The sequence below is a fragment of the Rhinoderma darwinii genome, chromosome 2 (genome assembly GCF_050947455.1).
Source record: "Rhinoderma darwinii isolate aRhiDar2 chromosome 2, aRhiDar2.hap1, whole genome shotgun sequence".
NCBI lineage: Eukaryota > Metazoa > Chordata > Amphibia > Anura > Rhinodermatidae > Rhinoderma > Rhinoderma darwinii.
In genome coordinates, this window is record NC_134688.1 from 312,883,951 (window position 1) to 312,904,858 (window position 20,908).

At 43.0% G+C, this 20,908-nt stretch overlaps 1 protein-coding gene across 4 annotated transcripts in view; it reads right to left on the reverse strand.

Annotated features, from left to right (window-relative positions):
- Window positions 1-211: 211 nt before the first annotated feature.
- The window catches only part of DCAF6 (DDB1 and CUL4 associated factor 6), a 712,682-nt gene continuing 691,985 nt past the window's right edge, over window positions 212-20,908 (reverse strand). For 2 of the 4 annotated variants that reach the window (XM_075853536.1, XM_075853533.1), the window contains one exon: window positions 212-606. In XM_075853536.1, the coding sequence (XP_075709651.1) occupies window positions 548-606 (59 nt within the window). In that variant the 3' untranslated portion in view covers window positions 212-547. The remainder of the gene's footprint in view (window positions 607-20,908) is intronic. The other 2 variants (XM_075853534.1, XM_075853535.1) reach the window with 2 other exon arrangements.

Consider the following 20,908-nt stretch of genomic DNA (forward strand, 5'->3'; position numbering starts at 1 on the left):
AACAAAATTGATTGATCACAGAATGATCACTAAAAAAAACAAAAACCTGTGTCTTGAAGATCCAATGTGGCAGGACACATTATATTAATTTCCAACCATTATATATTACATATAATTTTTAATGTCTGATCATATTATAGCTTTAAAAAAATACCTCATATTTTGATGCAAATAACTGAGATTTTACTTTTCTTTATTACTTTTTGTCACCTTAAACTTTATATTGCATAAAGTGAAAGTGAGCACAACAACTTGTGATGAAAATAAAACACATACAAATGTATGGTAAACATATAATAGGTTTATACCAATACACTCTTTCCACTCCATAAATAGAAAATTGTGGTATAAATGGTTCTATAGAATGGCAGAATAAATAAAGACAGAAAAGAGAGAATAGAAAGAAAAGTAAGAGAGAAGGAAATTCAGACATAAATTGTAAATATCTTGTATATACTTTAGAATAAAGAATAATGCTCTGAATCAAAATATTACTGTTTTCATAAGAAAATATTGTACATGTTATGTATATATAGTGTGAGCTATCTCACTCGTCTTCATTTGAATTTTCTTGGACACTACCTTCTGCCCTCTGCTCTGCTCTATCTGTAATTGAAAAAAAAACAAGTTTTAGTACATCAACAAGATCAACATTAGTGAGTACTGAAAATTGAGACTATTTTCTCGTGACACATTGTACTTTATGTCAGAGGTAAAATTTGGTAGATACATTCATTGCTTATTTGTGAAAAACACCAAAATGCAGAGAAAATTTTCAAAAATTAGAATTTTTCTAAATTTGAATGTATCTGCTTGTAAGACAGATAGTTATACCACACAAAATAGTTGCTCATTAACATTTCCCATGTCTACTTTATGTTGACATAATTTTTTGAACATCCTTTTATTTTTCTAGGATGTACCAAGGATTATAAATTTAGCAGAAATTTCAAACTTTTTAAAGAAAATTTCAAAAGCCTATTATTTTAGCAACCAATTCAGTTCTGAAGTGGCATTGAGGGGCCCATACATTAGAAACCCCCATAAATCACCCCATTTTAAAAACGGCACCCCCAAAGTATTCAAAACAGCATTTAGAAAGTTTCTTAACCCTTTAGACGTTTTACAGGTATTAAGGAACGTTGCGGTGAAATTTACAATTTAATTTTGTTTTGCAGAAATTCCATTTTTATCCATTTTTTTCTGTAACGCAGAAGGGTTTAGCAGAGAAACACAACTCAATATTTATTGTCCAGATTCTGAAGGTTTTTTTTTTAAATATCCAACATGTGGCCTTAGTGTGCTACTGGACTGAAACACAGGCCTCAGAAGCAAAGGAGCAACTCGTGGATTTTGGGGCCTTCTTTTTATTAGATTATATTTTAGTCTAGTTTGAAGAGGTCTCGTGGTGCCAAAACAAAGGAAACACCCCTAAAAGACCACATTTTTTTAAACAAAACCCCACAAGGTATTAATCTAGGGATGAAGTGAGCATTGTCGCCCCCACAGTTACTTTATAGATTTTAGTAGATTTGGGGCGTGAAAATGACAAAATTAAATTTTTTCAAATAAAACGTCACATTTTTTAATTTCCTCAAGGACTAAAGGAGAAAAAAAAAACAACATTGCTAAAGCAATTCCTCCTAAGTATGGCAATACCCCATATGTGGTGATAAACTACTGTTTGGACACTGCAGAGCTCAGGAGGGATGGCTGTGTGGTATGTGGACCCACTGGGCTGCTAAGCCGTTACGGAGTAGCAGCTGGTCAAACGGAAAGTCTAAGACAGACACTAGGGCGAGAGTACCTGGGTAGCTGGCTTGTACCGAACTATCGGAAGCTGGCTTGTGCCGGACTATAGGAAGCTGGCTTGTACCGGATTATCGGTAGCAGGCTTGTGCTGGATAACTGGACTGCAACTCTGAAGTTGTCTTGGACACTTGACTTGACATGGACACTGGACTTGAACACTGAAGTCGTCTCGGACACTTGACTTGGCACGGACACTTGACTTGGCACGGACACTGAAGCCGTCACAGACACAGGACTTGACACCGAACACGGACACTGGATATAGGTTGCGGGATACAGCATAACACTTGGGAGCCTTTGCAGAACAACACAGGCTTAGACGCAACATTGCTCAGGCAATGTGGAGGTGGGAAGGGTTACTTTTAAAGTGCTGGGTATGCTGGGATTGGTTTGGGAAGAATTTCCTGGTGCGCGCACCCTACAGGCATTGGCCGGAGGACAGAGCAGTGTGATCTGGTGTCTCAGGGGAAGGAGACACCGGCAAGGCTTCAGAGTCCTGCGGCTGCTGGTGATTGGGGAAGGCTGGCTTACAGTACCCCCTTATTCCCCCACTTCTTTGGTTCAGAGCGTAGGAGTAACTTTTTGATGAGAGCTGGGGCACCCACATTCTCTTTAGGCTCCCAGGACCTCTCCTCAGGACCAAAACCCTTCCAATCCACCAGACAGAAGGTCTTCCCGTCTACCTTCTTATAGTCCAGCATCTGCTTGACCTCTGAGACATCAGAAGAACCGCTAGGAGCAAATACAGAGCCAGGAGATTAACTGAACCGGTTCAGGACCACAGGCTTCAGGAGGGATACATGGTAGGAGTTGGGAATCTTGATAATAGGTGGTACCCGTAGCTTGTAAGACACCGGGTTGATTTGTTGCAGAACTTCAAAGAGGCTGAGAAATCTGGAAGCGAATATGTAGGAGGGAATTTCAGACTAATATTTTTTGAAGACCACCAGACTTGGGAAGAAACTGAGGGCATATTTCTTCATGCGATTCACTGCCTGTAGGATCGCGGACTTGATTTGCTGCCAGACATGAAGAAAGCTTCTGAAAAAAATTAATTGGCTGCAGGCACTTGAGATGTAGCCAGTACAGGAAGAGGAACACGTGGATGCTGGCTGTAAACATTTAAAAAAATGGAGAAGAAGCAAGAGAATCATTTGTGTATTGTAAGAGAATTCGGCCCATGGAAAAAGGTGCACCCAATTGTCGTGTTGAACATCGTATGAAATGACGAACATAATTTTCTATAAGTTGATTGATCCTTTCAACTTGGCCATTGGATTGTGGGTGATATGCAAAAGAAAAGTCAAATTTTACATAGAAGAGTTTACACCGGGCTCTCCAGAACTTAGCCATGAATTGTACACCCCGATCAGAAATGATATGGAGGGCCAGCCCATGTAGACGAAAAATATGTTGAACAAACAAATTTTCTAGGCGAGGAGCTGAGGGAAGGCCAGACAGAGGAAGAAAATGTACCATCTTAGAAAAACGATCCACCACAACCAAGACAGTGGTACAACCAGCAGAAGGAGGAAGATCTGTAATAAAGGAACAGGCAGAGGTTGGAGTAGACTCACAGGTTTGGAATGGGTAGCTTTATTTTGGGTACAGTTGGTAAATGAAGAGACATAGTCCACAACATCTTTGGGCAGCGTGGGCCAACAGTAATGGCGCAAAATAAAGTCCACAGTCTTATGGATACCAGAGTGCCCTGCCACCTTGGAATTATGACCCCAAGAGGAGAATTTTCTTCCTGTCAGTAGGACGAATAAGATTTTTCCAGGAGGAATGTCTTTGATCTGCAGAGGGTTAACAGAAATACTCCTAGAAGGGTCAATGTTATGTTGAGGATCCTCTTCTGAGTCATCTGTCTCAAATGACCGAGACAGTGCATGAGCCTTTATATTTTTATCAACAGGATGGAAATGAAGTAGGAAATGGAATCTGGCACAAAACAGAGACCATTTGGCTTGACGAGGGTTGTCATTGTGCAGGCTGTAAATAAGTGAGGTTCTTGTGATCGGTTCTTGTAATAGGATGAGCAGGCCTCTCTAGCAAATGCCTCCACTCTTCTAAGGCTAATTTGACAGGAGATAACACTCGGTCCCCAATGGAGTAGTTTAGTTCTGCAAGAGAGAAGAGCTTTGAGAAGAAGACACAGGATACCACCTTACCCTTGGATTTTCTTTGAAAGAGAAGTGCTCCAGCGCCAATGGAAGAAGCATCAACCTCCAATGAGAATTACTGAGACACATGAGGATGGTGAAGTACGGTGTAACAGCTGCCGCGCCGTTCCCTGCCGTTCCAACGGCCTCTGCTCCGGTTCCGGCACCCTCCCTCATCAGCTGCTTGTCCCGAGCTCCACTTACCCGGTCCGGACGCTCTGCTGGCCCTGGACGGCGTCAGGTGAGTGCAGCCATCTCCTCCTTCCGCGGTCGGCATCCCCGATGTGCGGCTGCTGTCACTAGAGTGCGCGCGCTGACTCGTCCTGCCTTAAAGGGCCTTAATTCCCTAAACTTCCTATTTAAGGTTCCTCCTCCCTACCATCCCTGCTTGTTCAACCAAGTTCCCAGTGAGTTCCCTGTGCCTTAGTTCCCTGTTTCCGTTCCTTCTGCTTTTGTCTGTATTTCCCGTTACTGACCTCTGCTTGAACTTGACTATCTTTGTCTGCCGCCTGCCTTGACCTATTGCTGCCATACCCATTACGACGTCTGCCGCCTGCCTTGACCTATTGCTGCCATACCCGTTACGACGCCTGCTGCCTGTCCTGACTTCTGCCTATCCATCCGACCGCCTCTACCCGCTGTGCCAAGCGTTGCCTGGGTTCCAAGCACCATCTCCCAGATGACAACAAGGATCCATGAACAAACCGTTGAGAACCGTTATAGGTTGAACAAGCCATGGATCCCCTTGACACAGCCCTGCCGAACACGGTTGATATGGCTCAGGAGCTTTCTAGACAACAAGTCCGCCAAGATCAGCTTTTCCAGCTTCTGCAGAACGTGTCCACTCGCTTGAACGAACTAGCACCTTCGGCGCCTCTGATACTACCACCACCACCGCAACAAGCTCCTGTCTACAGTCCCGGACTTCACCTACCTACGCCTGCTCGCTATGAGGGAGACCCCAAGACCTGCAGGGGATTTGTTAACCAATGCACCATCCACTTTGAAGTTATGGCACATCATTTTTCCTCAGAACGGGCTAAGGTGGCCTATATCCTGTCCCTGCTGTCTGGTGAAGCGCTGGCTTGGGCATCGCCCTTGTGGGAGAGAAACGGCCCGATCATATACAACATTCAGAACTTTCTCTCTACTTTTAAAAGGGTGTTTGAAGAACCGGGCCGAGACTCTTCTGCAGCGTCCTCCCTACTTAAGCTCCGACAAGGAACCTCCACTGTAGACCAATACGCCATTCAGTTCCGCACCTTGGCTACAGAACTCCAGTGGAATAATGAGGCTTTGGTATCGACCTTCTGGGAGGGTCTGATGGGCCGAATCAAGGATGAATTTGCAGGCCGAGACCTTCCACCGTCCCTGAATGACTTGATTACCCTAGCTAATCGTATAGATATATGTTTCCGTGAGAGACAACAGGTATCTGCTCGAGGCAATAGGACTTCATGATTGGCACCAACCTTCCAAAGACCTCTTCTGGCCTCATCTTCCTCCCGCTCGGACGAACCCATGCAGGTGGAGAGAACAAGACTCACGCATGAGGAGCGCCAGAATAGACGCAAGTTCAATTTATGTCTGTATTGTGGTGGAAAAACGCACTTCCTCAGAGACTGCCCAGTGAGGTCGAAAAACTCCAACGCCTAGGGCAAGTGGGAGAGGCTACCCTAGGTGGAATACCTTCCTCTCAGAAGATGACCATACCAGCGAAGCTGTCCTTTGCAGGAACCACTTTCGGCGTTCAAGCCTTCCTTGTTTCTGGATCCGCTGGGAATTTTCTGTGCCATTCCTTGGTAAATCGTTACCAAATCCCAGTGCAAAAACTCACCAAACCGTTGTCCATTGCTTCTGTAGATGGGAGGCTCCTACAGGAAACTATCTCGTCACCGAGCCCATTCTCCTGTTAACAGGGGCGCTGCACCAGGAACATAACTCCTTCTATGTGTTAAAGAACTCTCTGAACCCTTTGCTTCTAGGTCTACCATGGTTGCAGAAGCACTCTCCTGTTATTGACTGGACTGGAGGTCAAATTACCCGCTGGAATGACTTCTGTCACCAACATTGTCTGCTATCTATTCGCCCACCTAAGCCTCAGTCTGCAGAACCTGACTCAGCAGGACGTCCTACTCCATGCAAAAGCTTCTCGGATGTCTTCTGCAAACAACAAGCCGAATCACTGCTTCCTCACAGGCCATATGACTGTGCCATAGACCTGGTCCCCAACGCCACGCCTCCCAGAGGTAGAGTCTACCCTTTGTCTTTGCCCGAGACTGAGGCCATGTCTAGGTATGTCCAAGAAAATCTGGAGACAGGATTCATCCGTAAGTCCTCCTCTCCTGCTGGCTCAGGGTTTTTCTTTGTGGGAAAAAAAGACGTCTCCCTGCGTCCTTGTATTGATTACTGAGGATTAAACAATATCACGTTAAAGAACAAGTACCCAAAACCATTGATCTCAGAACTCTTTGACCGGCTACAGGGGGCGAAGATCTTCACCAAACTAGACCTTCGTGGAGCTTATAATCTCATCCGTATCCGCGAGGGAGATGAATGGAAAACCACCTTCAATACTCGTGATGGGCATTTTGAATACGTTGTCATGCCCGTTGGACTTTGTAATGCTCCTGCGGTTTTCCAGGCCTTTGTTAATGACATTTTTCGAGATCTGTTGTACAGCTGTGTGGTGGTATACCTGGATGACATTTTAATCTTCTCCCCCAATATTCAAACTCATCGTGTGCATGTGAGCCAAGTGTTACAGCGTCTGCGAGAGAACTCCCTGTTTGCCAAGCTAGAAAAATGCCTCTTCGAGAGAACCAGCCTGCCTTTCTTGGGGTATGTAATTTCCGACCAGGGTCTTCAAATGGATAAAGCCAAGCTGTCCTCAATTCTCAACTGGCCTCGTCCGCAAGGACTCAAATCGGTCCAACGCCTGCTAGGATTCGCAAATTATTACCGCCAGTTTATTCCTCATTTCTCCTCTATGACGGCTCCTATTTCTGCTCTGACGAAAAAAGGGGATAATGCTAAAGACTGGACCCTGGAGGCCGAAGCCGCATTCCAAGCTCTCAAAGCTGCCTTCTTTTCTGCCTCAGTCCTACATAAACCAGATTCCACCAAACCATTTGTTCTGGAGGTCGATGCTTCTTCTGTGGGAGTTGGAGCTATTCTGTCTCAAAAGACTTGTAGAAGGAGACTTGTGGCCTGCGGTTTTTTTCTCCAAATCGTTCACATCCGCTGAAAAAAATTATGGAATTGGAGATAAAGAACTTTTAGCTATTAAATTGGCCCTGGAGGAATGGAGACATTTGCTTGAGGGTTCACGGCACCCCATCATCGTTTACACAGACCATAAAAACCTCCTATACTTACAAACTGCTCAACGCTGTTTTGACCCCACAGACCAAGAGCCCAGCCCCCAGTTTATTATAGATCTGAGACGTAATGTGATCGCTGCTCCTGTTGAAGTGGTACACATTCCCCGAGGAAAGACCTACGTACCCCCTAAACAAAGGGATTGTATTCTGCGTTGGGGTCATGCCTCCAGGGTTTCTGGGCACCCTGGCATCAAAAGGACTCTCGATTTGATTGGTCATCAGTACTGGTGGCCTTCCATGTCTCAAGACACTAAAGACTTTGTTTCTGCCTGCCCCACTTGCTCTCAAAATAAAGTCTCCCATTCAAGACCTGCTGGCCTTTTGCAACCCCTGCCTGTGCCTGACTCTCCCTGGTCGCACATTGCCATGGACTTCATCACCGATCTGCCTTGTTCTGCTGGGTGTATCGTAATCTGGGTTGCGGTGGATCGCTTTTCCAAGATGGCGCACTTCGTACCTCTCTCAGGCCTTCCGTCATCTTTCTGACTGGCAACGCTGTTTGTTGAGCACATCTTTCGCCTGTATAGTCTTCCTAAGCACATTGTTTCTGACAGAGGAGTTCAGTTAACATCCAAGTTCTGGAGAGCCTTGTGCAAACTGCTGGAGGTCAAACTAGACTTCTCTTCCGCATACCATCCCCAATCCAATGGTCAAGTAGAGCGGATAAACCAAATACTTGAAGGTTTCCTCAGGAATTTCATGTCTCCGAGACAAGACAACTGGGCAAGTCTGCTTCCATGGGCCGAATTTGCCTACAACAACCATACGGGGGAATCTACCCGCTCTTCTCCCATTCTTCTTGGTGTATGGCCAGCACCCAGGAATTCCTCTACCAGTCTCTGTGCCTTCTGAGGTTCCGGCTGCTAACACGGTCCACTGCGACTTTCTACGAATTTGGCAGACGGCCAAGGACCCCATCCACAAAGCCGTAGCCAGGTTTAAAAGAGACGCGGATAAAAGACGCAGGATACCGCTGTCGCTCCTTCCTGGGGATAAAGTCTGGCTATCTACCCGGTACATACGTCTGAAGACCCCTTGTTACAAGCTAGCTCCTCGGTTTCTGGGCCCCTATGAAATAACTAAACAAATTAATCCAGTAATTTTCAGATTTCGCCTTCCTCAGTCCCTAAAAACCTCTAATTCCTTCCACATTTCTCTGCTAAAACCCACCATACTCAACCGATTTTCTAAGAAAATTTCGGTCCATCCTGTACCGGCGGCTGATGCCGAATTTGAAATTTGAATTAAAAATTCTAGATGTCAAACGATCACGGGGGAGATTATGGTACCTAGTGGACTGGAGAGATTATGGTCCTGAAGAGAGATCATGGGAGCCCGTGGAGAATATCAACGCCCCAGCTCTCATCAAGGACTTTGAGCGAAGTTTTCCAGGCAAGCCTAAAAAGAGGGGGCGTAAAGGGGGGGTACTGAAACGGCTGCCGCGCCATTCTCCGCCGTTCCCAAGGCCTCCGCTCCGGTTCCGGCACCCTCCCTCATCAGCTGCTCGTCCCGAGCTCCACTTACCCGATCCGGAAGCTCTGCTGGCCCTGGACGGCGTCAGGTGAGTGCAGCCATCTCCTCCTTCCGCGGTCGGCATCTCCGATGTGCGGCCCCGCTGTCACTAGAGGGCGCGCGCACTGACTCGTCCTGCCTTAAAGGGCCAGCGCGCGCCTTAATTCCCTGAACTTCCTATTTAAGGTTCCTCCTCCCTACCATTCCTGCTTGTTCAACCAAGTTCCCCGTGAGTTCCCTGTGTCCTAGTTCCCTGTTTCCGTTCCTTCTGCCTTTATCTGGATTTCCCGTTACTGACCTCTGCTTGAACTTGACTATCCTTGTCTGCCGCCTGCCTTGACCTATTGTTACGATACCCGTTACGACGTGTGCCGCCTGCCTTGACCTATTTTTTGCCATACCCATTACGACGCCTGCCGCCTGTCCTGACTTCTGCCTATCCATCCGACTGCCTCTACCCGCTGTGCCAAGCGTTGCCTGGGTTCCAAGCACCATCTCCCAGACGACAACGAGGATCCACGAACAAACCGGTGAGAACCGTTATATACGGAAGCTGAAGTGAAGGCTCTCTTGAGGCTGGAGAATGCAGACTCTGCCTCAGGGGTCCAGACTTTCGTTCACTCCCTTCTTGTATAAGAGCAGAGATAGGAGTGGTAGTTGAAGAGAAGTTTAGGATGAACTGGCGGTAGAAATTTCCGAAACCAAGAAATCTCTGTATGGCACAGAGAACTTGAGGGCGTGGACACTCTAAGACAGACTTCACTTTCTCCTGATCCATCTGGAGTTTACGATCTGAAATTATATAGCCCAGAAAGGGCAAAGATTTATTTTTGCATGCGCACTTTTCAAGTTTAGCGTAGAGACTATTCCCATTTAACCGTGAAAGGACTTGGCGAACAGACTTCCGGGGAGTCGTCAGATCTGGTGAATACATCAAAATGTTGTACAGAAAAACCACCACAGAGACATACAGTAGATCCCGGAACATGTAGTTTATGAATTCGTGGAACACAGCGGGAGCATTACACAATCCAAAGGGCATTACGAGATATTCGTAGTGACCGTCTCAGGTGTTGAATGCGGTTTTCCATTAGTCACATTTGCGGATATGGATCAAGTTATAAGCCACGTGTAGATCCAGCTTTGTGAAAATCTTGGCCCCAAGAATTCTGTCGAAGAGCTCAGAGATTAGCGGCAAAGAGTATTTGTTTTGACAGTGATTGGGTTTAAACCACGGTAGTCGATACATGGCCAGAGAGATCCATCTTTCTTTTCTACAAAGAAGAATCCAGCTCCGGCTGGAGTAGTAGACTTCCTGATGAGCCCCCTCTCGAGGTTCTCCTTGACGTATGCCGACATAGCTTGGGTCTCAGGCAAGGAGAAAGGATAAACCCGTCCACGAGAAGGTGAAGCTTTAAGGAGCAATTCAATTGGACAATCGTATGGAAAATGGGGAGGAAGGACCTCAGCCTCCTTCTTACTGAAGACATCTGCTAAACAGGTATAGGGTGGAGGCAGACCCCATGAATTTAACGATTTAATTTAATGAATTTAACGATGCTATGGCTGCCTGGGGGCCTAATGAAGTCCCCCAGGTCCGCCATCTTTGTGCACCTATTAAGCCCTGCCTCCGGCAGGGCTTAATAGTTGCCTGTCGGAATCACGATATACTGCAATACATTAGTATTGCAGTATATCATGCAAGCGATCTAACGATCGCTGGTTGAAGTCCCCTAGGGGGACTAATAAAAAAATGTGAGTTAAATAGTTTTTTTTTGTGTCAAAAAAAAATATATATTAAAAGTTAAAAAAAAAAACCTTTTCCCATTTTCCCCCTAGAGCACGGTAAAAAAAATAAAAATAAATATAATTGGTATTGCCGCGTCCGTAAAAGTCTGAACTATTACAATATATCATTATTTAACTCGCAGGGTGAACGCCGTAAAAAAAAAATATTGTAAACGCCAGAATCTCTATTTTTTGGTCACCTAATCTCCTACAAAAAATGAAATAAAAAGTGATCAAACCGTCGCATTTACACCAAAATGGTATTATTAAAAACTACAGCTTATCCCGCAAAAAATAAGCCCTCATACCACTTAATCGCCGAAAAAATAAAACAGTTATGGCTCTCGGAATTTGGCGACACAAAATAAATTTTCTTTTTTACACTTAGGTTTTTACTTGTAAAAGTAGTAAAATACAGAAAAAAACCAATATATATTTGGTATTGCCGTAATCGTATTGACCCACAGAATAAAGTTAACATGTTGTTTTAAATGCACAGTGTATTCCGTAAAAACGGCGCGCAAAAAACCATGGAGGAATTGCTGCTTTTTTCATTTTCTACCCCACAAATAATGTTTTTTCCGTTTCCTAGTACATTATATGGCAAAATAAATGGTGCTACGAAAAACTACAACTCGTTCCGCAAAAATCAAGCCCTCATAGTACTATATCGATGGAAAAATAAAGACGTTACGGCTTTTGAAAGGTGGGGAGGAAAAAACGAAAAATGAAAATCTGAAAAAGGACTGCGGCGGGAAGGGGTTAAACAGAATGATCATTTAATAGCTGCATTCTGTATTTACTCTGTTATCTCTATGTTATATTAAAATTAGTTGGATGATGTGAAACATTTATATATAACAAATTAAGAAATCGGGTGAGGGGCAAATAGTTTTTCACAGCACTGAATGTAAAGTGAATACATAGAAACTGCAGCACTGAAATGATGGAACATTTTTAATAAATGTGTATCAGAAAAGTGCTTATTATTACCAAATACATACATAAAATAAAAGAATTAAGCACCAAGAGAATTATGGGTTTTTGCTATATCGTATTCTGTCAACGAGAATTTTTTCTTAACCATTTCTGCACCACCCATAGACTATAAACGTCTGGGCGGCCCACACTTATCTCTGCAAGGACATTCCAGAATGTTCTGCAGAGTTGGCATGTTTGACGCTCCCTGGCAGCATTTAACTTTGTGATACAGGTGTCTCTGGACAGCTGTATCACAGAGCTTCCATAGAAGACCAAGCGGCATTATCACATTACTCCTCCCAGCGGCGCTTGCGCACCGACTGTGGGGAGCTCCATGATACAGCTGTCTAGAGACAGCTATATCACGGAGCTTTTTTCCGGAGACAACTCAGTGTTGTCTCCAGTCATGTTATATCTGTGACAGCGTGTCACAGCGATCACAGAAAACTTTGTTAGTAAATAACAAACTTTTCCAGTTGTATCTTCTCCCTCTCTGGCAGGCTGACAGAGAGGGAGAAGAATAAGGTAAAACACAAACACACTTTTTTTTCAATAAAGATATTTTTCCAATATCTATTTGCTACATGGTGACTTTGGCTGCGTCACAGGTCGTCCGGCCAAAGTTGCACTGTAAGTAATAAAAGTTAATGTGGTTGTGTCGCAACGCGAATGTTGCCACGACATGACAATTGCAAGAAATCCAAACTGTCATGTCGCAGTTACATGCAGGACGCAACATGACCACATTGACTTTCATTACTTGTGGTGTAGGCTATTGGACATAGTGATCTTTGGCTGTGCGACCTGGGTCGTGGCCAAATTTACCATGTAGACCCAGCCGTATGGTGACGTTACATGTGGCGGATTCGCTGCAGATTTTACTTGCGGATTTGAGCAGGTAAAGTCTGCAGCAGATTGCAGTGCAAGGCAAGTAGATTTTTACAAAACTCTTCCACATGCTGCAGACATTTTACACTGCAGATTTTGAAATCTTTGATATGTCGTTAAATAAATACCTGGGGGGGGGTCTACTTTCCATAAAAGAGTCATTTTGGTGGTGTTAAAAGGCTTATTCAATCCCCAAAAATTGGTGGCCTATTCTCAGGATAAGCCATTAATATCTGATCGGTCGGGGTCCGAATTACGGCACCCCCGCAAATCAGCTGTTTTGGAGGGGCCGCAGCACTAGTATGTGCGCACCTTCCCCTTCATTTGTCTTACTGCTCATACTGTGAATCGCCAAAAACACTTGTAGCAGTGGTTCACATTATTAGTCTTTTCGCTTCAATGGTTGTAATTCTGTGAACCGCTGCTAGAATTTTGTCGGCGATTCACAGTATGAGCAGTAAAGAAAATGAAGGGCAAGCAGTGCTCATATGAGCCCTACGGCCCTTCAAGACAGCTGATTGGCAGGGGTGCCATGAGTCTGACCCCGACCAATTCGATATTGATGGCTTATCCTGAGTATAGGCCACCAATTTTTTTTGTATAGAGTACAGAAAAGCTGTATCTCCAAAAGTAAAAAGATTTTTTAATAAAGACTAAATTACAAAGTTACACTAAGCACACTGACTAATCTATTTATTTAGAAATAAAAATGCCCTCAAAGGTGTTCATAGCCTTTAAGGTAACATAGCTATTAGAGGCCTTGTTTTTTGTTTTTTTTTTGCGTAATGAGTTGTATATGTCTAAGGCATCATTAACCCCTTCCCGACATTTGACGTATCCATACTCCAAAGTCAGGTAGGGGAAGTATGGAGCAGGCTCACGGAGTGAACCCGCTCCATACGATGCTGGTGTCGGCTGTATGCTACGATCCCGCTCGTTTAACTCGTTAAATGCTGCGGTCAATACCGACCGCAGCATTTAAACCGTTAAGAGACTAAACCAAGAAAATATGATCGACTACGGCACACAATAATGAAAAAAATATATAAATTTTATTAAATAACAAACATCAGACAATTTAAAAGATGGAATAAGGAATAAGTCACACAATAAAAAGACGTCGCATCAATCAAAAGGTCGGATATGAGTGTTGTGTCAACATGTAAACAGTTTACATTATAGCAGCAATAGGGAATGCATATGATCACAGAGGAAACCGTGTCCAGTTGAGATCACAGCAAGTAAGAGCCAGACATGTCCAAGAACAGCGATATAGTCAGTACAAAAATGAGGTACTAGTGATTGTAGCGATCTCTGCATAGGTGTGAGAGATGAGTATGGATCGCAGGAAGTTTAGATACACGATGTTACAGGACAGTGTAACATATCAAAATATCTTTGTAATCAACAGAAGGTAACCAGAGATGATGGACAAAACAAGGCAATGGCTGCTAGACAAAACAAAAGTTATGAAACATACCGGTGGACATGATGGAAGTGTGAGATGAGACGTCTGAACCCGACGCGCGTTTCGGCAACTGCCTTCGTCCGGGGTTTTCCCGTTAGAAAGAGGTGACGACCCACTCTAACAGCTAATCGCGCCCCCCGCAATGCAATCGCGGGGAAGGGGGGGGCGATGGTTGCTATGGCTGCCTGGGGGCCTAATGAAGGCCCCCAGGTCCGCCATCTTTGTGCTTCTATTAAGCCCTGAAGCCTGTCAGAATCACAATATACTGCAATAACGATCGCTGGTTGAAGTCCCCTAGGGGGACTAATAAAAAAAGTAAAAATGAGTTAAATAAAGTTTTTTTTTATGTAAAAAAAAAAAAAATTTCAATATTATGTTTAAAAAAAAACCTTTTCCCATTTCCCCACTAGAGCATAGTAAAAAAAAAAAAACAATAAACATAATCGGTATCGCCGCATCCGTAAAAGTCTGAACTATTACAATATATCATTATTTAAAGGACCAGTGTCACGAAAAAATTTTTTTTTAGATCAATTTGATTTTTGTGTTTTATTAAAACATTTTTTATTTATTTGTGTGTTTGTGTTTTATTTTTTTTTATTTTTTCACTTTTTCTTCCCTATGGGGGCTGCCATTTTTTTTTTCCATCTCTGTATGTGTCGATTAACGACACATACAGACATGGAATACGGCACATACAGTCCCATAGTGAATGCGAACGGGGCCCGTTCCATCCACTATACTGTACGCCGTCTGTGTGGGAGTTGAACTGTGCGATGTCCAGCGCCATTTTCTTGTGGACAGTAAGATTACTACTTCCGGTCGCGGCTTCCGGACTTGTGCACTTGGAGCGGAGGTAGCAGACGGAGCGGACGGACCGGAGGGAGCGGCGGCGGCAGGAACAGGTAAGTTAGGTCTGTGTATGTACGTGTTTTACTGTGTGTTTACTACTGTATGTTAACCTACTACACTGTGTGTTAGCTCAAAAAATGGCGACACACAGTGTAGGAGGTTTGACCGTTCAATCCCCTCGTTTCTCCCGGCACTAGCCAGGATAAAGGAGGGGGGATTCTGAGAGCTCACTAGAGCGAGTGAGTTTTCTCAAATTTTGCAGCATAAAGCAATGTGGTTGCTTTACCACATGCAATGCTGCAATTTTGGGAATTGCTCCATCTAGTGACCAGCGCTGGGAAATATTATAAATTAGAATCTAATTTATAATATTTCCTGACTCGTGAAAAAATGTTTAAAAAATTTAAACCATGTTTAATCACCTATACACTAATTGTTTAACTAAAAAAAAAAATGTTCTAGCGACACATTCCCTTTAACCTGCACGGTGAACGCCGTAAAAATAAATTGTAAAACGCCAGAATCTCTATTGTTTTGGTCAAATCATCTCCTACAAAAATAAATAAAATAAAAGGTGAATGTACACCAAAATGGTATTATTAAAGACTACAGCTTATCCCGCAAAAAATAAGCCCTCATACCACTTAAACGATGGAAAAATAAAAAAGTTATGGCTCTCGGAATTTGGCGACACAAAATAAATTTTCTTTTTTACACTTAGGTTTTTACTTGTAAAAGTAGTAAAATATAGAAAAAACAATATATATTTGGTATCGCCGTAATCATATTGAGCCACAGAATAAAGTTAACATGTTGTTTTAATTGCACAGTGAATTCCGTAAAAACGACATGCAAAAAACATGGAGGAATCGCAGTTTTTTTCCATTTTCTACCCCACAAATAATTTTTTTCGCGTTTCCTAGTACATTATATGGCACAATAAATGAGGCTACGAAAAACTACAACTCGTCCCGCAAAAATCAAGCCTTCATAGGACTATATAGACGGAAAAATAAAGACGTTATGGCTTTTGGAATGTGTGGAGGAAAAAACGAAAAAGAAAATCTGAAAAAGGGCTGCGGCGGGAAGGGGTTAACAGGTACATAAATGGTAGTATTTAATTTAAATGAATTTTTTTAATGATGGAAGAAAACATAATGTTACCCAAATTATTAACCCTTTGAGGATTAAATGAATTTTGGCATTGAAGAATTTTGGGGTTTTTGTCTCCTCGTATTCTGTAAGCCATAACTTTTTTTGTTTTAGGCTTTATAGCTATTTGAGACCTTAGCTTTTGCATATAGAGTAATATATTTTTAAGGCATCATTTACAGATACAAAAATGGTAGTGTTTAGTTTATATGAATTGTTAAAAATGGCAGAATGCATTAAAAAAAAAAAGCTAGTCCGCCATGGTTTGTTTCTTCTTTTTTAGCTTTTTTTTTTTTTTTTTTACCGCATTTATCGTTAAAATAAACAGAGAACATAACTGTGTCAAGATGAGTTGGAGATACCTAATATGTATTTGCTTTAATGGTTTTTGTGACTTTTATAAAATAAAACTAATTTATTAATTTTTTTCATTGCTTTTGTCATATTTTTCGTGTTGCAGTGTAATTTTTTACCCATAATGTACTGACATATACTTATATGACAGTACATTAATGCCCTAACAAATACTATAACTAGACAGCACTGGGGACCCTTTATTAGACCCAAGGCTGTCAATATTACTCAATTAGTCCCAGCGATCGCGATGCTGGGGTTAACAGGAACAGAACAAAGGGAGCCCCCTCTTTATCCCCACACCGAGATCAGTAAAGATTGCGGTCTATCAAGGGTTTAATTGCCAGGATCAGAGTTTTCTGCCATCCCGGCCGTTAGGTGATGGAAGAAGGTGTGTGTCTGTTAATCACAGCCATACCAGCTCTTCATTGTACGAGCACAGATGTTGTTTAGTAGTAAGTATTTATTTATGTATTTAGTTATATTTGTTACCTTTTTTTTATACAGTACCTCCAAATGGTTAAAAAAAGTCGGTTTCGTTTTAGCTTTATTTTCTTACACTACTGTTTGCCCACAGCAGTCCCATTTACAGGAGAAATCATTTGTCACATTGAAAATTTATTTAGGTTTAAAGGGGATGGCCACTTTATCTTTATTTCCCCAAATGTGCATAATGTTACTTACTAATATAATGTTTTTAATGGTCTTCGCCGAGGTCTTGATGTGTATGGTGCGCCCAGGAGCGTATTACAATGAGGGCAATATGGGCAAGTGCCGAGGCTGGAAGGGGGCCCAGTTCGCCCCGGTTCTCCCTTACCGGCTGTTAAAATAACAGCCGGTTCAGGGAACCGGAGTGAAGCGGGACCGCTCACCCAACCAGTGGCTATACACTACACTACGCACGACACAATACTATAGTAACTACAGTACTTACATTCCCGTGACGTCACCACCATCCTGAGTCAGGACATCTGCCGTGGCTGAAGAGCAGGGTAAGTTTGATACCCCTTCTGCTTGAAGCTGATGGCTTGGGGTCCGACTCCCAGGACCCCCGCCAATCACCTGTTTTGAAGGGGACGCAGCGCTCGTACGAGAGCTGGTGCTTCCCCTTCACTTGCTCACACTGAATCCGTGTGGGTGATTCATAGTGTGAGCGAGTAAGTGAAATGAAGGGGAAGCATCTCTCGTACGAGTGCTGCGGCCCCTTGAAAACAGGTGATTGGGGGGTCCCGGGAGATGGACCCCAAGCCATCAGCTATTGATGGCCTCTCCCGAGGATAGGCCATCAATGTTTAGGGACTGCACAACCCCTTTAAGCCTAGAGGGCCCATGAGACAGGATCACATATTGTGTGATGCTGTCTGCTGGGCCCTGTATCTAAGCCAATCACATGGTAGGCTTAGATACAAGGCCCATGTGTGATCCTGTCTGTTGGGCCCTGTATCTAAGCATCTTACATAAGCACATGGTAGGCTTAGATAAATGGCCCATGTGTGATCCTGTCTGATGGGCCCTGTATCTAAGCCTAACACATGTGTTACTAATCGTTTTTTGTGTGTTTTCTTACAGGTTCGGCCGTTGGACTACGTCAGATTCCAGGACTACTTCGATGACGGCGTTTTTATTATCAATAAAATGGTTAATGAGGGTTGTCTGGGTGGTTTTTATTTCAATAAAATATTTTTTCTATGTCTTGGTTTGTTTTTTAAACGTTGTTATTACCGCTTTAGTAATGGACGCCGGCTGATTGACAGGGTCCATTACTAAGGCGATGCTTTGTGTTAGCCGGTACAGAGGCTAACACTAACACCCATTATTACCCCGGTACCCATCACCACCAGGGGTGTCGGGAAGAGCCTGGTACGATCCAGTACCTGACCATCTCTAGTGATGGTCGGGCAATGGGGCGGCCACAAGCTGGTATTATTAGGCTGGGAAAGGCCAAAAACTGTGGCCCTTCCCCCCTGGTAATGGTAACCTGCTGCTGCTTTCTTGTATCTGGCTGGTTATGAAAAATGGGGGGGACCCCGCCATATACAACAGCAGCAGCCTAGCATTACCAGGGGGGGAAGGGTCACTGATATTACCAGCCTGTGGCTGACCCGGTACCCGACCACTACAGATGGTCGGGTACTGATTCATACCCGGCTCTTCCCAGTACCACTGGTGGCGGTGGGTACCGGGGTAATAATGGGGGTTAGTGTTAGCCTCTCTGCCTGCTAACATTAAGCCTCGCCTTAGTAATGGATGTTGTCAATCAGCCAGCAGCTATTAATAAGGCGGTAAAAGTAAAGTTTAAAAAAATACAAGGACATAGAAAAAATATTTTATTGAAATAAAAAAACAAACACAACCCTCATTAACCATTTTATTGAGAATAAAAAAACGCTGTCATTGAAGTAGTCCTCGAATCCGACGTAGTCCAACAACCGAACCTGTAAAATAACACAAATACACAAAAATAATTAGTAACACATAAAAAAGCAAAACAATTCTTATACTTACCTTTACTGGGTCCAGCGCTGGAACCGCAATGTCAGCGAGCTGGTCCCTATATCTAATCCTATCATGTGTGATACTGTCTGTTAAGCTACTGTATCTAATCCTATCATGTGTGATACTGTGCTGAGCCACTGTATCTAATCCTATCCATAGTTTGTAGGGTCGTAGTGCTATAGATATGCTGTCTCCTATACACACACACACACACACACACACACACACACACACACACACACATATTCAGGATTACAGTGTATAGTACTATTATATTCAAGAGCGCAGTGTATAGTACTATTATATTCAGCAGTACAGTGTATAGTATTATTATATTCAGGAGCATAGTGTATAGTAATATTATATTCAGTAGTACAGTGTATAGTATTATTATATTCAGGGGCACAGTGTATAGCACTATTATATTCAGGAACACAGTGTATAGTACTATTATATTCAGGAGCACAGTGTATAGTACTATTATATTCAGGAGTACAGTGTATAGTACTATTATATTCAGGAGCACAGTGTATTGTACTATTATATTCAGGAGCACAGTGTATAGTACTATTATATTCAGGAGTACAGTGTATAGTACTATTATATTCAGGAGCACAGTGTATAGTACTATTATATTCAGGGGCACAGTGTATAGCACTATTATATTCAGGAGCACAGTGTATAATACTATTATATTCAGGAGTACAGTGTATAGTAATATTATATTCAGGAGTACAGTGTATAGTACTATTATATTCAGGGGTACAGTGTATAATATTATTATATTCAGGAGCACGGTGTATAGTACTATTATATTCAGGGGTGCAGTGTATAGTACTATTATATTCAGGAGTACAGTGTATAGTACTATAATCATTGTATGATACTATTATAGTTAGAAGCATAGAGTGTGGCATCATGAGAATTTTATCTTCGTTTACAGGTGCGGAAATGTTGGAAAAGTGATGAGCCAAAGACATCTGAGCTGCAAACTGCAGAAATGGGCCGTGCCCGGGAGAAGTCATCATAGAGGTCTGGACCGGATGGAGAAGAAAAGAAAAGAGAAAAAGAACGAAAAAGAATCTGAGGCATGACCGGTGAGTCACTCAATATGTTTATTCTACCTGTGACTGATCAGTACTGTAGTCACTGTATCATCTGCAGCGAGATGACAGATGGTAGCATTCTTTTTGTTAAACAGAAACTCCCAGCATATCCTAACCATTGTTCAGGCTATACTGGGAGCTGTCGTTTTATGATGTACAAATTTATATAGCAGGCGTTTAAATGAATTTGCAAATGATCTCTGTACTGAACTGTATTTGTTCTGGTGCTGTATATATGTACTGAGCTCGGTTCTGGGGCTGTATATATGTACTGAGCTTGGTTCTAGTGCTGTATATATGTACTGAGCTTTGTTCTGGTGCTGTATATATGTACTGAGCTTGGTTCTGGGGCTGTATATATGTGCTGAGCTTGGTTCTGGGTATGTATATATTTACCTTCTCTTAAGGTAAAAGTATATGTTAAATCTACTTTTACCTTAAGAGAAGGTAAATATATACAGTAAAAACTAAATCCAAAAAACCATGGGGGAATCTCAGTTTTTTCCAATTCACCCATTATATGGTACTTTACATGGTGCCAATAAAAACTATAATTCCTCCTGCAAAAAAATAATCCTTCACACACCCCTCCTTTGACGTAAAAATAAAAAAGTTATAAAGCTCCTGACCACTTCAGTGTCTCAAAGTATTCTGCTTTCTTTCTTCTATATGGCTCATTCCGCTTTTACAGCTAAATTAAAACCGTGCCAGGTCTGTGGCCGCCTAAACAGAAATCTGCAAATACATACAGTACAGCGTCCTCGGAGTTTGGGGGGGGGGGGCCCAGACCTGAAGAAAATGTGCCCGGGGCCCATGTTACCCTTAATTCGCCCCTGGGTGCGCCCCCTTTTTAAGTCCAATCTTCATAGCTGACTGCACAGCGCTCTGGTCCCAACATGGCTGCAGATGGAGGGGCATGTGACCAGACCTGGCCATCTGCGTCCTCCAATG